Source organism: Nannobrachium achirus (assembly GCF_963921795.1).
Source record: "Nannobrachium achirus genome assembly, chromosome: 9".
Taxonomy (NCBI): domain Eukaryota; kingdom Metazoa; phylum Chordata; class Actinopteri; order Myctophiformes; family Myctophidae; genus Nannobrachium; species Nannobrachium achirus.
The window spans coordinates 8862130-8877403 of NC_137818.1; the positions used below are offsets into that span (position 1 = coordinate 8862130).

The window sequence follows — 15274 nt, forward strand, 5'->3', positions numbered from 1 at the left end:
TAGTAACTCTAGCTATTGAAAAACAGCAGATATACAAGCTCGCAGCACGGCATCTGCTATTTTTGAAAAGTCGTGAAAATGTGTGCAAATCTTTGAATATAATGTATTTTTTAAGCGAACATTTGTAAGTCAAATTTTGCTTCCGGGGGGTCCCTGGAACTAAATATTTTGAGATGGGGGTCCGTGGCTAAATACATATAACTTTGGGGGTCCTTCATATGAAAAAGTTTGAGCATCACTGACATGGAAACATAGGTTTCTTGCACACATTTTCAAAAAAAATAGCAGATCTACAAGCTTGCAGCGCAGCACTCGGTGCCGCACTGTGAGCTTGTATATCTGCTATTTTTCAATAGTTAACATTCATGGGGGGCCCACAATGAATCCTTGTACCCAGGGCCCAGAATTTGGTGTGACGCCCATGGCTGCTGCTGCCTAACGGTCCTCTCTGCCTCTGTCACATTGATCTGCATGCTCTAATGCATTGGTTCTCAAAGTAGGGTCTGGGGACCCCCCCAGAGGTCCTTGAGGAGGGTGTTCCAGGGGGTCCCCAGCTAAATGAGGATAGTTGATCGTTAGAAAATAACCAAATTTATACCCTTATGGTGCTGTAACCCTTGAGAGTATTGGGTGAGGTCCATTTGGTTCCATTTGTACACTGTCAGAGTGTTATGGCGGTCCGTGGTCTAATGTAGTGGTTCTCAAAGTGGGGTCTCTGGGGACCCCCCAGAGGTCCTTGAGTGGGATCCAGGGTGTCTCCAGCAAGATTAGTTTTCTCTATACTTTTTTTTTTTTTTTTTTTTTTTTGAAAACTTCGGTCAGGATTTAGAAGGCGTTTTTAGGATGGGCTTCAGGTCTAAATGTGTTTAATATCAAAATCTGTTAAACCACTTTGAGATCTAAAATTCTTGAAATAGTTTTTTTTTAATATTTGTTTAAAAAAAAACTATAGGCCTACTTAGTTTGTCGACACAGACAATATTTTAAATAATAAATCAGGCTTAATCACTGGTGTATTTTTCCCTTTGCTCTCCACAGTCCCATTGCCTTTCCACCAGCCTCTTTGTGCTGAAGCCAGCGAACCAGCGAACTAGCCAGCCAGCCAGTCAGCCAGCCAGCCATCCAGCCAGCCAGCCAGCCAGCCAGCCAGCCAGCCAGCCAGCCAGGTCCTGTGTTAGCGGCGTGGCGTGGTGGAGGAGGAGGAGGACCATGTCGCGGTGAGCGCCATGCCTCTGGAGATGGAAAAGAGTGTCACCAAGCACCTGATGTACGACTTCCAGAGGAACTCCACCTCTGACGACGACTCCGGCTGCGCCCTGGAGGAATACGCCTGGGTCCCCCCCGCCCTCAGCCCAGAACAGGTAGGCTTTACTGGAGGAAGATACGCCCGGGGTCTGCTGTCGCTGTCGCCTCACAGCCAGAAGGTCCCGGGTTCGATTCCTGCCGGGGAGCGGGGCCGCTGGCTTGTAGATCTGCTATTTTTTTTAAATCGTGAAAATTTGAATTTTGACCCGATTCTAGTGTGTTTTGAATCCTTTTAAGGTTTTTTGAAAAAACTATGTTTAATATGTCAGCAATCTGGCCAGCCATCGTCAAAGAAAAGGTCCTTTTCACTTAACTGGAGCTCAGTTAGTCTGTTCTTGAGAGACTACTATGTCAGTGGTTCTCAAACCTTTTCACGTGAAGGACCCCCAAAATGATATGTATTTGGCCACGGACCCCCATCTCAAAATATTTAGTTCCAGGGACTCGCAGCGCGGCACTCGGTGCCGCGCAGTGAGCTTGTATATCTGCTGTTTTTCACTGGTTAAAGCAGTCAATAATTGTAGGCGTTCTCTCCGTGTCATCAGTGCCTATACCCTAGGTGGGGTTGGCCCCAACGCACCCGTAACGTTACCTGTAACGTCATGTATCACATAAGAAACTAGAAATACTGTTCCTATGAAACAGTGTGGGCTCGCATGTAACACCATTAATGGGCACAAAGATCTTCCCTTTGGCTGCACCTCATTGGCTAAGGGCCCTGCCTTTGTACTGTGGAGGAGAACTTGACTGATAGATAAATGATGAAGATAACATACCTGTGCTGCCTTTGTACTGTCGGTACAAAGACAGTGTCTTACGTCATTTTGAGGAGAACTTGATTGTAGATAAATAATGAAGATAACATACGTGTGCTCGCTTTCAGCGAGCCTACTAGAACTGTCGAGGTGCCAACTTGCGCCTCGACAGAGCCAGCAGAGCGTGCCATGAGGTGTGCTCATCAGTGGCATCCCCACTGGCGACGCCAATGACTTCACCTCTGGCATCACCAGGAATGCTGGTCCCTCATTGGCTGTAAAGGATGACGTTGTCAGAAATGCCCAGCCGAGCGCAGTACTCGTTGTGAGCTTGTGAGTTGTGGTGTTTCAATGTGCTTCACAATTATTAAAGTTACATTTGACTGATTTGATTAATCTAAAATGATAAGAGTGATCGCTAAGACGTAGATGGTCTCTGTCGGGTGGAAACCTCACGTGTCCAACACTGTCCTCTTTTTAGGATTCAATGAATCTACAAGCTCACAACACGCTGCAATACTTTTGATGCTTTTTGTGTGACGCTGTAGTATTATGATCAAGTAGGAAGTTAATTTACGGGGGGAAAAAAACACAAAAAGTTTGCATATGGAGATAAGAGGTTTCTGCCTTGACAGCAACGATATGTGTATAGTAAGTTAGGTCTACATCAGTGTAATGCAGCCAGCGCCTCGCACGCCTCGCACCGCGAGGCGTTGTGTGCTTGTAGATGGGCTGTTTTCACTATTTTAAATCATTTTTAAAATGATAAATACAAAACAAACGGTTTTGGACATAAAAGGTTTCCACCAGACAATGACAAAATATAACTCATGTAATTGGCCCACTGGCTTGTCACTTGTCATGATCTGAAATGGCAAATCTTTGAGTAGCAGCAGCGCGAGAAAGAGATCTCTCTCTCTATAGCGCACAATGAGGGCCTCTCCAACTCTTTTTCCCGGGCTGAATCAGGGGCCCAGCACGTCCCTGAGTGTAATGCAGCCAGCCTCCCAGGGCATACCGTTAATACACTACATGACTGCAGCAGTAATGATAACAGTCGTTTTCTCCAGTCAGCCATTCTCACAGGATGCTGCTGCCTCGCTTATAGAGGCACTAAGAGCTGCCTGTTGCTTTCTCATCTACTGCAATATTATACGATATACTATCGTCTGCGTCAGGTGGAAACCTTGGATGTGTTTGTTCAGAGTCTTTCTGTCTCTCCACCTCTTAAAATGTAATAAAAAATCTTTTTCATGTCGGGATACCAATTTGATCCAATCAGGAGAGAGAACTCATACAAGACACAGTGAAATTGGAAGTGGAAGTGCAACCTTTATTTTCAAAGGATATTTATTTTATTTTGTAGTGTACATTTGAAAATGTATGAAATTGGGCCTTCTGCATAATAAGTAATTTTACTTTTTCCACTTTAGGTACATTTTGATGACAGTAATTTTGTGAAATGCCAAACTTCTAAAATCTATCTATATAAGGTATTGATACTTTTGCTTAAAGGAGTAGTTCACCCCCAAAATGATTTTTTTTCTATCGATTACTCATGCCATGGAGACTTGAGTTCAATAATATCTTTGTGTGTTTGTCGCATTCCTAAGACAAAAATGTTACTATAGTAAAATGTCCCCCATTGATTCCGGATGGGGACCCAAATGCATTTGGGTCCCCATCCGGAATCAATGGCGGTACATTTATTGTAATCTAATATTGCCTTAGGAATGTGACGAATACCATATTGTATGCGTGTAAACATTTTTCATTCATGTTTTGAATAAAATAAAATAAACAATTGATAACAAAAAAAGGAATGTGACGAATACAAAAATATATATTATTGAACTGAAGTCTCCATGGCTTGAGTAATCAATAGAAAAAAATCAAACCTCGGTTCGAAGTGAAGCGGTGGACAGATAAAACCTCTATTCTGAATGTATTTGTGGCTTACTACATTTTTTAAACCCTGAAGGCCAAATTATCATGTGAAGCTTGACCAATCCTCAAAGTATCCATTCATCTAACCGGGAGGGACATCGACATTTTGCTTTTTGAAAAAGCCAATTCATTCTGGACTGATATTTTACACGTACGGGACAGGAAAAACCTGTTCATTCTGGCCTGGAGTGACCATATATGGACATAAGGTAACATACTTTGTGTTTTTGAAAAACCCTGTTCATTCTGGACTGAGATCACCATATATGGTAATTAAACGGACATTCTGTGGGACAGGAAAAACCTGTTCATTCTGGCCTGGAGTGACCATATATGGACATAAGGTAACATACTTTGTGTTTTTGAAAAACCCTGTTCATTCTGGACTGAGATCACCATATATGGTAATTAAACGGACATTCTGTTTTTGAAAAAGCCTGTTCATTCTGGACTGAAATGACCATATATGGGCGTGATACACACAAAGCCATTCATTGGAAGCGGTTTTCACCGCTTCAAAAAGTCATTTTGGGGGTGAACTACTAGCCTGATTTCAGACTCTACGCTGGAGCTTGAGTCTGAAGTTGTCCCCATTCTATTTGATTGAAAAGGGGAGGGGATTTAAAATTTGAAATTCCCAATCACAAGAGATCTGGTGGGAGGGGTTGTGTTTGACTTTTGCACACAAAACATTCCCTCCTCCCCCTCCCCTCAATGACATGCACCAAACAGGTCATTGTCTTTGATGTTTCATTGATTAGAGAGAATCACTAACGAGCTATCGACACTTCTGTTGTAGCTCTTTTGAAGTTCAAAGGAGGCAATTAAGAACTCTGGTGAGCCACCCCTCCCTCTACTGTTTCTGTTGATTTTCAAAAGTTAGACGCACCCCTCCTCCGTATTGCATTGATTTCATTGGTCGGTTTCGGTCGGTTTCGGTAGAAAGAGACGCGTCATATGACAAAACCAGACCAAGAGAAGCAGTTCACTCAGAGAGTGGGCGGGTCTATTGGCTGAAGCCAGGCTAGTGAACTACTCCTGTAAAAAAAGAAGGAAAAAAAACACCAAAAGATTGCTTGTGTGCGTCAGGGAAGAGTTGAGTGCAGAAACAACCAAGATTGGGTACAACAAGTTTATTTTTAGAGCAAGATAACAGCCTGGCTTCAGAAGGTTCAAAACCCTGAGGCAGGCCAGGCAGACCACACATCCACAGAGCACCACACATCCACAGGAGCAGACAGAAAGCCAATAATCCACACTGGAAGGCAGAAGGTCAAAAGCACCCGTCACAATATATGGAGATAGAAAACACATTGAGGAAGGCTACAGGGACTAGGGAGCCAAGACAGGTGCAAACGTATATAGCGATACCCTCTAGGCCTGGGGTCTTCAACAGGGGTCCGGGACCCCTATGGGGTCATCAGAGTTACTAAAGAGTTTTGGTGTAGAGGAGAGCAGACTAATTACAGAGTGAAAGGTCAAGTTTATTAAGTATTGACGGTTCAAGTGGTTAAAATATCTGAAAACACAAATTGACATGAATCCAAAATACACTGACGATTGTGCTGTCAAACAATGAAACAATATGGAATCTATGAACAGGCTGTGGGGGTCCCTGCTTCATCTCTCTCTCTCTCTCAACTAAGGGGTCCTTGGCCTGAAAACCTTGAACGTAGGCCATTAATGAGAACTGCGCGGCTGCAAAGCACTCCCTTGTCGGCTTCTAATCAAGCGGAGCTTCCTCGCCGACTGAACACAACACATTTGAAGCTTGGACAACGTTGTGAACTTTGAACGGGCATCAACCAATAGGAAAGATCGAGCACCGCCATCAATGCCACTTGGCAGCCATTTATTTGGCTTTATAGTTTTCTTTCAAGTGGGCTCCAATGTACAGTATACGGCAGAAAACTGACAGGTCGGCACTGCCCGCCTGCCAGCCTGCAAGAAAGCCTTTGTTTGCGCTCGGCTTGTCATTCAATGTTACTAGCCCTTACCCGTTCAAAGATATGAGCTCCGAAATGATGTGCAGTGTGTGGGTTATGGGATGTGCACTGTGCACACACTGCACAGTATATGAGGGATGGAAAGTAACTTTAACTGGTGCTTGCATGATAATATGTAGGGGCATCAATGTAAGAAATAACTGTTTCGTTTAATGGCTACAGAGATACTGTGTACTAGGGATGCGAAGATATACCGGTACGGATCGTAATCGCGATACAAACGTCCGCGATACGGTTGAATCGGTTCATTCAGTGTGTACCGGTACAATAGACGGCCGAAATCGTGATGGATCGTACCGTGAGTGTCTGGATCGGTACATTCCGCGATTGTATCGGTTCTTCCATATAGTATTTCATTCTATCCTGTGTTTCCGAGGCGCCATGAATGCACCATCATCAGCCGTTCAACCCCCTCCCCAAAAGCCAGTCTTTAACGCGAGCTGTGACTCGGACAGACGGACAGCATCTGCACTCTGCATGCAGGCAACCAGGGAGACAGACAGTGCAGCGAAATGCGAGTGAATCAACACGGACGAACTAGCAGCCCCACGGGTTAAAAAGATGCAAGATTAGTTGTACAGTACTTAGCTTTATAACATCCATGTCCGCTGCGCTGATTGTTGTCACAGAGTAGCACAGGCTGATCGAGTGATATGTAATCAACAGCCGTTTCTTAGCGAATCTCCGACGGACAATTGATTGAGATCATCTTCTGCGCTATATTAACTGCACACACACAACAACAATGTTGCTGGGTGTTGTAGTAGGACTACTGCTTGCGTTTAAAACAAAGTATTTGTCACTGTTCTACAACTTTCCTGTTGATGCAAGCAACTCTCTCACTTTCTCTGCTGCTAGTTATGCTCTGGGAAAGAAGCCTAATTTATACATCGCAGTACAAGGGTGTCGCACCTAAAATAGCAGACCTACAAGCTCACAATGCGTCATGGATGCGACGCGCTGTGAGCTTGTAGGTCTGTTTTAAAACATTTTGGCTATAAAAATTGCATAATCCTGGATTAAATATAATATAATATAATATAATATAATAATACAAACCAGGGAGGGGCTTTATTGTTTTTCAGGTCAAGGACCCCTTAGCTCAGACAGAGATCAAGCAGGGACCCTCGCTGTAGGCTAGGCATTATAGCCTACTGTATCACACAAATATTTGGCAGGCCCCCTGTAATAACCCTGGATTGGGGTCCCTGACTCCCAGTTGAAGACATATAGGCCTACTAATAATGACATAGGCCTTCTATATGATTAGTTATGAAACAATTCTACAATAGCCAGCAGCTTTGTGTTCTCCCAGAATACTATAGGCCTATGTTGGGTTGTTAGACAGAGCCTAGTACTACAGTGAAACAATAAATTGCCTTGAATTTAAATTTCATACATTTTTAGTCGCTATGTTTTGTACATTTTGGGATTTGGGCTTGAATCGTGGTGAATCGTGAATCGTATCGCATCGTATCGGGAACAGGGGTGGATCGCGATGTATCGTATCGGCAGGATTTCAATGTATCGCAATTATATCGTATCGCTGGCAGTGTATCGAGGTCCGTATCGTATCGCCTCAGTGGTCAAGATTCACATCCCTACTGTGTACCGATCTGCATGATTTTTGGACAAAATCTGTAACAGGGCAAGACAAACGACCCCCCGCCCGCCTGGGCACACACACACACACACACACACACACACACACACACACACACACACACACACACACACACACACACACACACACACACACAGAGCTGGTTAAACATGTTGCCTCATGCTAGATGCAGAATAGATATGCCTCAAGCTTAGTTTTCGCCACCTAGTTGCGGAAGAAATTACCTCTGGGAACTCAGATTGCCTCAAGCTAGATGCAGAATAGATATAGATACACCATAAAAATGCTAATATACAGCATATGATTTGTGAAAGTGACAAACGGGCTTCACAGTTATGTTAGGTGTGTTGATATGCTAATGGTGATGCGATTTCAGATCAATTGCTCCAGCCACTGAGGAGAAACGCTGTGACAGACACTCACTCACTCAGACAGACAGACAGACAGACAGACACTCACTCAGACAGACAGACAGACAGACAGACAGACAGACAGACAGACAGACAGACAGACATTTGGAAAATTATATGTTTGATATGAGATACTTAAATGGTTTCCTGTGGAAATAAGCTTAGTCTTTTCATGGATCTCCTTTTAGTAGACCTTGTACCAGTGAACTGTACCGTCATGAAACTGTACCTTTTCCTATGCAAACTTCTAATAAAGTCTTCAATCAATCAATCAATTGACAAGCTTTAATTACTGTTTACTTTGGAGATTTTGATTTAAAAATATACACAAGTCTTTTTTTAAGCCCTCCTGTACTCGGGCTATGTTCAAAAATAGCCGATCTACAAGCTACACAAGCTGTTTTGGGGCTTGTTTTCAGAGAACCGCTTTCTTGTTTCTCTCTCTGGCAACGCCGCTTTTGGACACGCGCGCAGCGCGGAGCCTGCATACAGGAAAAGAAGGAACAAAGGGGCTTTATAAGGATCAGACGTTCGAGGCACGGCAAAGAGAATCGTCTGTCAGACATGTTTTCATGGAGGAATAATTGCAGGGAAGCTGCACAGCTGTCACTGTGCAGGAGCCCAGGTCACAGTCTAGCGGGGTGACAGCCGTGACCGCGCCGCCACGCGGGCGCAGCGACTAATTGGTGCTTTGCATTGTCGTCTGAATCCCTGATTCAACCAGTGGTCGGAAGCAACGTGCGCGGTCGCATTCTGTCGCTGTCGGGGCAGAAACCTCCCATCTCTGTGTTATTCAAACGTTTTTTTTTTTTTTTTTTTTTTTTTTTTTTGTACTCCAGCGTCACCCTAAAGCAGGGGTCGTCAACGTTTTCAAGCCAAGGGCCCCTTAGTTGAGAGAGAGAGATGAAGCAGGGACCCCCACAACCTTTTCATGGATTCCATATATTTTCATCGTTTGACAGCACAATCATCAGTGTGTTTTGGATTCATGTCCATTTGTGTTATATTTAACCACTTGAACCGCATCAATACTTAATAATAAACTTGACCTTTCACTCAGTACTTAGTCTGCTCTTTTCCCCCCTCTACACCCGAAAATAGCCGATCTACAGATCGGCTATTTTTGGCTACAGTTCTCAGAATATGGACACTAGGGTTCAAGTTGTTAATATAAAAAGGATTTGAAGATTTGGAGGGCCCCCTGTAGTAACTCTGAGGACCCCCTAGGGTTCCCGGACGCCCTGTTGAAGACATCTGCACTAAAGTATGAAAACTGTCACTGTTTTAGTTTTTCGTTAAAAGGTCAAAGCACCGTATTCTGACAGTAGATCCTGTAACATCCCGTAATTCTGATTCTGTCAACTGTGTTGGCTAATTAATAATCAGTAATCTTGCTATGGATAATCAATGTATGTATTTCAATATTCTATGTATGTATGTTCTAGGTTATTTTTATACTGCAATCATCAAGCAATCTATAGCATTGAATCAGAATATAGAGCCATTGGAAACTTATTTCAACAAAGCAATAACTCCCCCACAGTACAATTTTGAGGTAGTGTAGCGTGACGGTGATCTGGCCGGGAGGCGAACCCGGGCCGCATTTTAACAAGGCGTGTACGTTACCAATCAACCAAAGAGCTGAGCTCGATGACACTTTCTACTTGTACTCCACATCTCAAGAGGCAAACGTTGTACTTTTGACTCCCTCACAACATTGAGATTCCGCCAGCCTCCCAGGGCATACTGTAGAGTGTTAATACACTACATGACTGCAGCAGTTGATAACAGTCATTTTCTCCAGTCAGCCATTCTCACAGGATGCTGCTGCTGAGGAATGATGCTGCTGCCTCTCTTATAGAGGCACTATACGATCTGTCTGTTACTTTCTCATCTGCTGCAATATTATACTATAATCGGAAACCTTTTGGTGTATCTCCAAAACTGTTACTTTTCAGGAAAAGGAAAAAAGAACGAGAAAGAGTTCGCTTTGCTGGAATTGAACACTCGATTTCATTACCTTAGATGTAATGTACTTAGTTACTTTAAACCACAGCTTCAAAGTCAGAACTGCACTTTGTGCAGAAGCCGTCGTACGGCTGGCTGTCAACTGCGTTTCTTGCTTTGAAGTCCCTGATTTTGATGTTCTTTTTGTCCCTGTAACATCGGTATGATTAAATGGAACTAATTAAATCCCATTAAGTTAATGGAACTTTGAAATACACAAGGAAAGGACAGACAAGACTATTATGGCTGTGCCAGTTATACTGTGATAGCTTTGATCGAGCAAATCTTTAGGCTTAATTGGCTTAGGAAATCAGTCTACTTGCATTTCCCAAGTAGCCTAATTGTTACCAGAAAAAGTTGTGCCTTGTGGAATAGTTGTGTCAGTGATTACTGGGGTTTAAACTATCAATAGTGTTCTTAATGATTATACTATCGATAGTATGAAGTAATTTATTAATCAAGAAGCATGAGTTTTCGATCATTTGTTGACATTTTTATGTAGCAGCTAATCAACGTGCTAATTAGTCAGACTTACTTGATTAGGCTGATCAACCACACCACAACAAAAGGGTGTATATATTATGTACACTGTGTGTGTGTGTGTGTGTGTGTGTGTGTGTGTGTGTGTGTGTGTGTGTGTGTGTGTGTGTGTGTGTGTGTGTGTGTGTGTGTGTGTGTGTGTGTGTGTGTGTGTGTGTGCATGTGTCTCACAGCCAGGTGTGTCGTAGATATGTACTGTAAGTGCCAGGATTGCCAGACTTTGCGAGAGAAACAAGCAACCAGGTCTATGAAAACAAGCCCAAAAGATGCGACTACGAGAGCTACTTGAGCACTTTAGACCAATAAGGCATCAGCTATTTGAGAATAGACGATCCACAGGCTCACAATGCCATGATGCGTTGTGAGCTTGTAGATCAGCTATTAAAAAAAAATCTTGGAAATGTGGAATATTTGGAATATATTGGAAACATTCTGCACAATTCCAGTACGGGGACTCCCTGTCACAAAGCATTTTCAGATGGGGGTTAGTGTGGGGCAAATACATTTTAATTTGCGGGTCCAGGACAGGAAAATATTTGAGAACCACTGGTTTTGGAAGCCCAAAAATAAGAAATTGTACAGGAAAAACAAGCCCAAAGTCGCTTGTAATAAGCAGACATGGCAGCACTGGTAAGTGCATCAGAGTATCAGAGTCCAGTGATGGGTCAGTAATCTCAGAGAACAGAGCAGAGCGGACAGTGAGTGCAGGTCTTCAGTTCTCTTGGGGGTCAGGTGGTGTGGTTGTGCTCTTTGATGACTACCGGCACAGAAGGTTTTCCAGGTGGCTTTACTGTGTGACGCACTGGAAGGGATCAAGTGGCTCAATGGCCTTTCATCTTCCGCTAGCCCTTCCTGGAGGGCCGGGATGAGAGGGATTCACCAGGATAGCAATCTATCCATCCATCCATCCAGGGACGAGCAGAGAATGTTAGAAAGGCAGCAGGTGCTGAAATGTTGACGCGTTGTGAGCTTGGAGGTCAGCTATTTTCCGAAAGAGGGCATTTGCGTTTCTTTCACCATAGTAAAAACTGAATTCATAGTATGGAGAGGGCACTTTTTACAGACGTATAAAAGGGCAGGGGCCCTTGATGTCTATGTGTGCATGTGCCTGCTGCATCCATCCATCCAGACAGATGGATAAATGGACTGTATTCTGCAGTATCTATCTATATATCTGTCTATCTATCTATCTATCTATCTATCTATCTATCTATCTATCTATTATACTGTATCTATCCATCTCTTCAGCCTCCTCTATACAACCACCGCCAGACTGTCCGGTTTAAAGACCAGCTGAAATAAAAATATGCTTTTCACACTGTGGTCACAATGTCCCCTTTTGTGCCAATATGGAGATCTCTGTATCTTTCAGTCCTTATATGGAGAGCTGATGTCATGTAGTATGTATCCCTGTATGTTGGCATGGCCATGGATCTGTGGCTCTGGACAACCGGATTTCCATATGCCTATACCGTATATGGCCGTATCGGGTTTCTTTATGGTTATGTCTGAGTCACACTGACGCAGCAGTGCAAAAGTATTATGTACTTTTGACATGAAAAACATGAAAAGAACTGTGCAGGTGTTTTTAAGTCAGCCGCTTGGTATTGTGTTTTAGGTGTGTCAGTAGCCTACTACAGTCCCTGCCTGTAGACAAAGTTTCAGTCTAAAGACAGACTCCTTACAGCTGCTCTATGTTGTGTCTTAGGTGCATCAGTACTACAGCTCCCTGCCTGAAGACAAGGTTCCTTATGTCAACAGTCCTGGAGAACAATATCGCATCAAGCAACTGCTCCACCAGCTGCCACCACATGACAATGAGGTACCGCACTGCCACGCAACATAACCTTTCTTCATTTAACTCTGACAAGGGGAAATGTGCCATATCTCGATTCGTGGGGTTCCCACACCAGGACATGGCTCTAACTTTGCTTCTGGTTGAATTAGAAAAGTGAGCTAAGAGTCTAAATCTAGACTTCAAGGAACCCAGAGAATCAAAATAGCATTCTAAAGGTACAGACACAATAATTTGATTCATTGCCCCCCGGATGAACTACTCCTTTAAGTACTCCTACAAGCTCAGAACGCTTTGCATCGCGACACGTTGTGAGCTTGTAGATCGGCTATTTCCACAACTTTATACTTTTTTAATAAAGTTGTCAAATATGTCAGTCATTTCTTTGTATAAGGTTATGTGTCATATCTGCCATGTGCAACTTCAACGCCTACAAGCCCAACAGAAATGTAATTGTCAATGACAAAAACACAATTAAACGGTTAATCGCAATTATTTGAGTGACAATTAATGGTTTTAATGCATTGCTTTGTCCTCTAGGTGTGTTACTGTAACAGTAGCCTCAGAAACCCAGACATTTATTGTAACAGTGATGATACATTGCGCTGCCATCTAGGTGTGTTACTGTAACAGTGATGATCATTGCATTGCCCTCTAGGTGTGTTACTTTAACAGTGATGATCATTGCATTGTTCTCTAGGTGTGTTACTTTAACAGTGATGATCATTGCATTGCCCTCTAGGTGTGTTACTGTAACAGTGATGATCATTGCATTGCCTCTAGGTGTGTTACTGTAACAGTGATGATCATTGCATTGTTCTCTAGGTGTGTTACTTTAACAGTGGTGATCATTGCATTGTTCTCTAGGTGTGTTACTGTTACAGTGATGATCATTGCATTGTTCTCTAGGTGTGTTACTTTAACAGTGATGATCATTGGATTGTTCTCTAGGTGTGTTACTTTAACAGTGATGATCATTGGATTGTTCTCTAGGTGTGTTACTGTAACAGTGATGATCATTGCATTGTTCTCTAGGTGTGTTACTTTAACAGTGATGATCATTGCATTGTTCTCTAGGTGTGTTACTTTAACAGTGATGATCATTGGATTGCCCTCTAGGTGTGTTACTTTAACAGTGATGATCATTGCTTTGTTCTCTAGGTGTGTTACTTTAACAGTGATGATCATTGCATTGTTCTCTAGGTGTGTTACTTTAACAGTGATGATCATTGCATTGCCCTCTAGGTGTGTTACTTTAACAGTGATGATCATTGCTTTGTTCTCTAGGTGTGTAATTACTTTAACAGTGATGATCATTGCATTGCCCTCTAGGTGTGTTACTGTAACAGTGATGATCATTGCATTGCCCTCTAGGTGTGTTACTGTAACAGTGATGATCATTGCATTGTTCTCTAGGTGTGTTACTTTAACAGTGATGATCATTGCATTGTTCTCTAGGTGTGTTACTTTAACAGTGATGATCATTGCATTGCCCTCTAGGTGTGTTACTTTAACAGTGATGATCATTGCATTGTTCTCTAGGTGTGTTACTTTAACAGTGATAATCATTGCATTGCCCTCTAGATGTGTTACTGTAACAGTGATGATCTCTAGGTGTGTTACTTTAACAGTGATGATCATTGCATTGTTCTCTAGGTGTGTTACTTTAACAGTGATGATCATTGCATTGTTCTCTAGGTGTGTTACTTTAACAGTGATGATCATTGCATTGTTCTCTAGGTGTGTTACTGTAACAGTGATGATCATTGCATTGTTCTCTAGGTGTGTTACTGTAACAGTGATGATCATTGCATTGCCCTCTAGGTGTGTTACTGTAACAGTGATGATCATTGCATTGTTCTCTAGGTGTGTTACTGTAACAGTGATGATCATTGCATTGCCCTCTAGGTGTGTTACTGCAACGGCCTGGATGAGGAGGAGAAGAGGGAACTGAAGATCTTCAGTAACCAGCGGAAGAAGGACAACCTGGGGCGGGGCAACGTGAGGCCGTTCCCCCTCACGGTCAATGGAGCCTCCTGCCAACAGGTACACTTTGTTCAGACTTTACTCAACCCATTGACACAAATAGTGACGGGTATTAATTCAGCAGCTTCTGCCAGGGTTTTTCAGTGTTTTTACCGTATTTTCGAGGGTGCATGCGAGCGTGCCTGTGTCCGTGTCCTATGTGTGCGCAATCGTGATCGTGACTGTCACGCAGACAGGAAAAAATATTTCTCCGATTGTTGTAGCTTTACAAAGTGTCCACTAAACAGCGAGTGAATGGACTCTGGGCGCTGTGGAAACCTAGAACCAGAGATAATCCCATTTCCCTGCAGAAGAAGAAGTTGAACTCGATGGAGAAGTGCTTTTCATTTCCAGGTTATCTTTGCATTCATCTGTCTCCTAGCAACCGCGGATCGTCCTTACAGGAACGGCGATATTTATATGCTCACGTTAAAACGATCAAAAGCGCTTTCAGCACGAAATGTGTTAAGACCTGAGGCCAGTTCTACACATGTCTTCTAAATCAGTAGATCTCAAATCTTTTCTGGACAAGGATGCCGATCTATAAGCTCTCAACGCGTCGCATTGCAACGCGTTGTGAGCTTGTAGATCTGCTATTTTCAAACATGTACTTTTACTTTTGGTACATTTTGATGCCAATACTTTTGTACTTTTTTTACTCAAGTACATTTAGAATGTCAGACTTTTACTTGTAACAGAGTTCTACACTACGATATTGGTAAAACAATTTTTAAAACTTTTTCCACCACTGTACAGGATTGGCATGTGATGATTTGTGATGATCTTTAAGGAAATGCCAGCACTCACTTTTAATCTTTTTTCTTTTTTATTTAATTCTTGCCCCAGCAGCTACAGCACAG

General features: G+C 42.9%; 1 protein-coding gene across 1 annotated transcript in view; it reads left to right on the forward strand.

The window, feature by feature from the left end:
* Positions 1 to 1226: 1226 nt before the first annotated feature.
* Positions 1227 to 15274, forward strand: part of LOC308291731 (prickle-like protein 2) — a gene marked incomplete at both ends in the record, with an annotated part of 32033 nt that continues 17985 nt past the window's right edge. The window contains 3 exons of the mRNA XM_080733860.1: positions 1227 to 1361; positions 12303 to 12416; positions 14298 to 14435. Coding sequence (XP_080589986.1) covers positions 1227 to 1361; positions 12303 to 12416; positions 14298 to 14435 — 387 coding nt within the window. The remainder of the gene's footprint in view (positions 1362 to 12302; positions 12417 to 14297; positions 14436 to 15274) is intronic.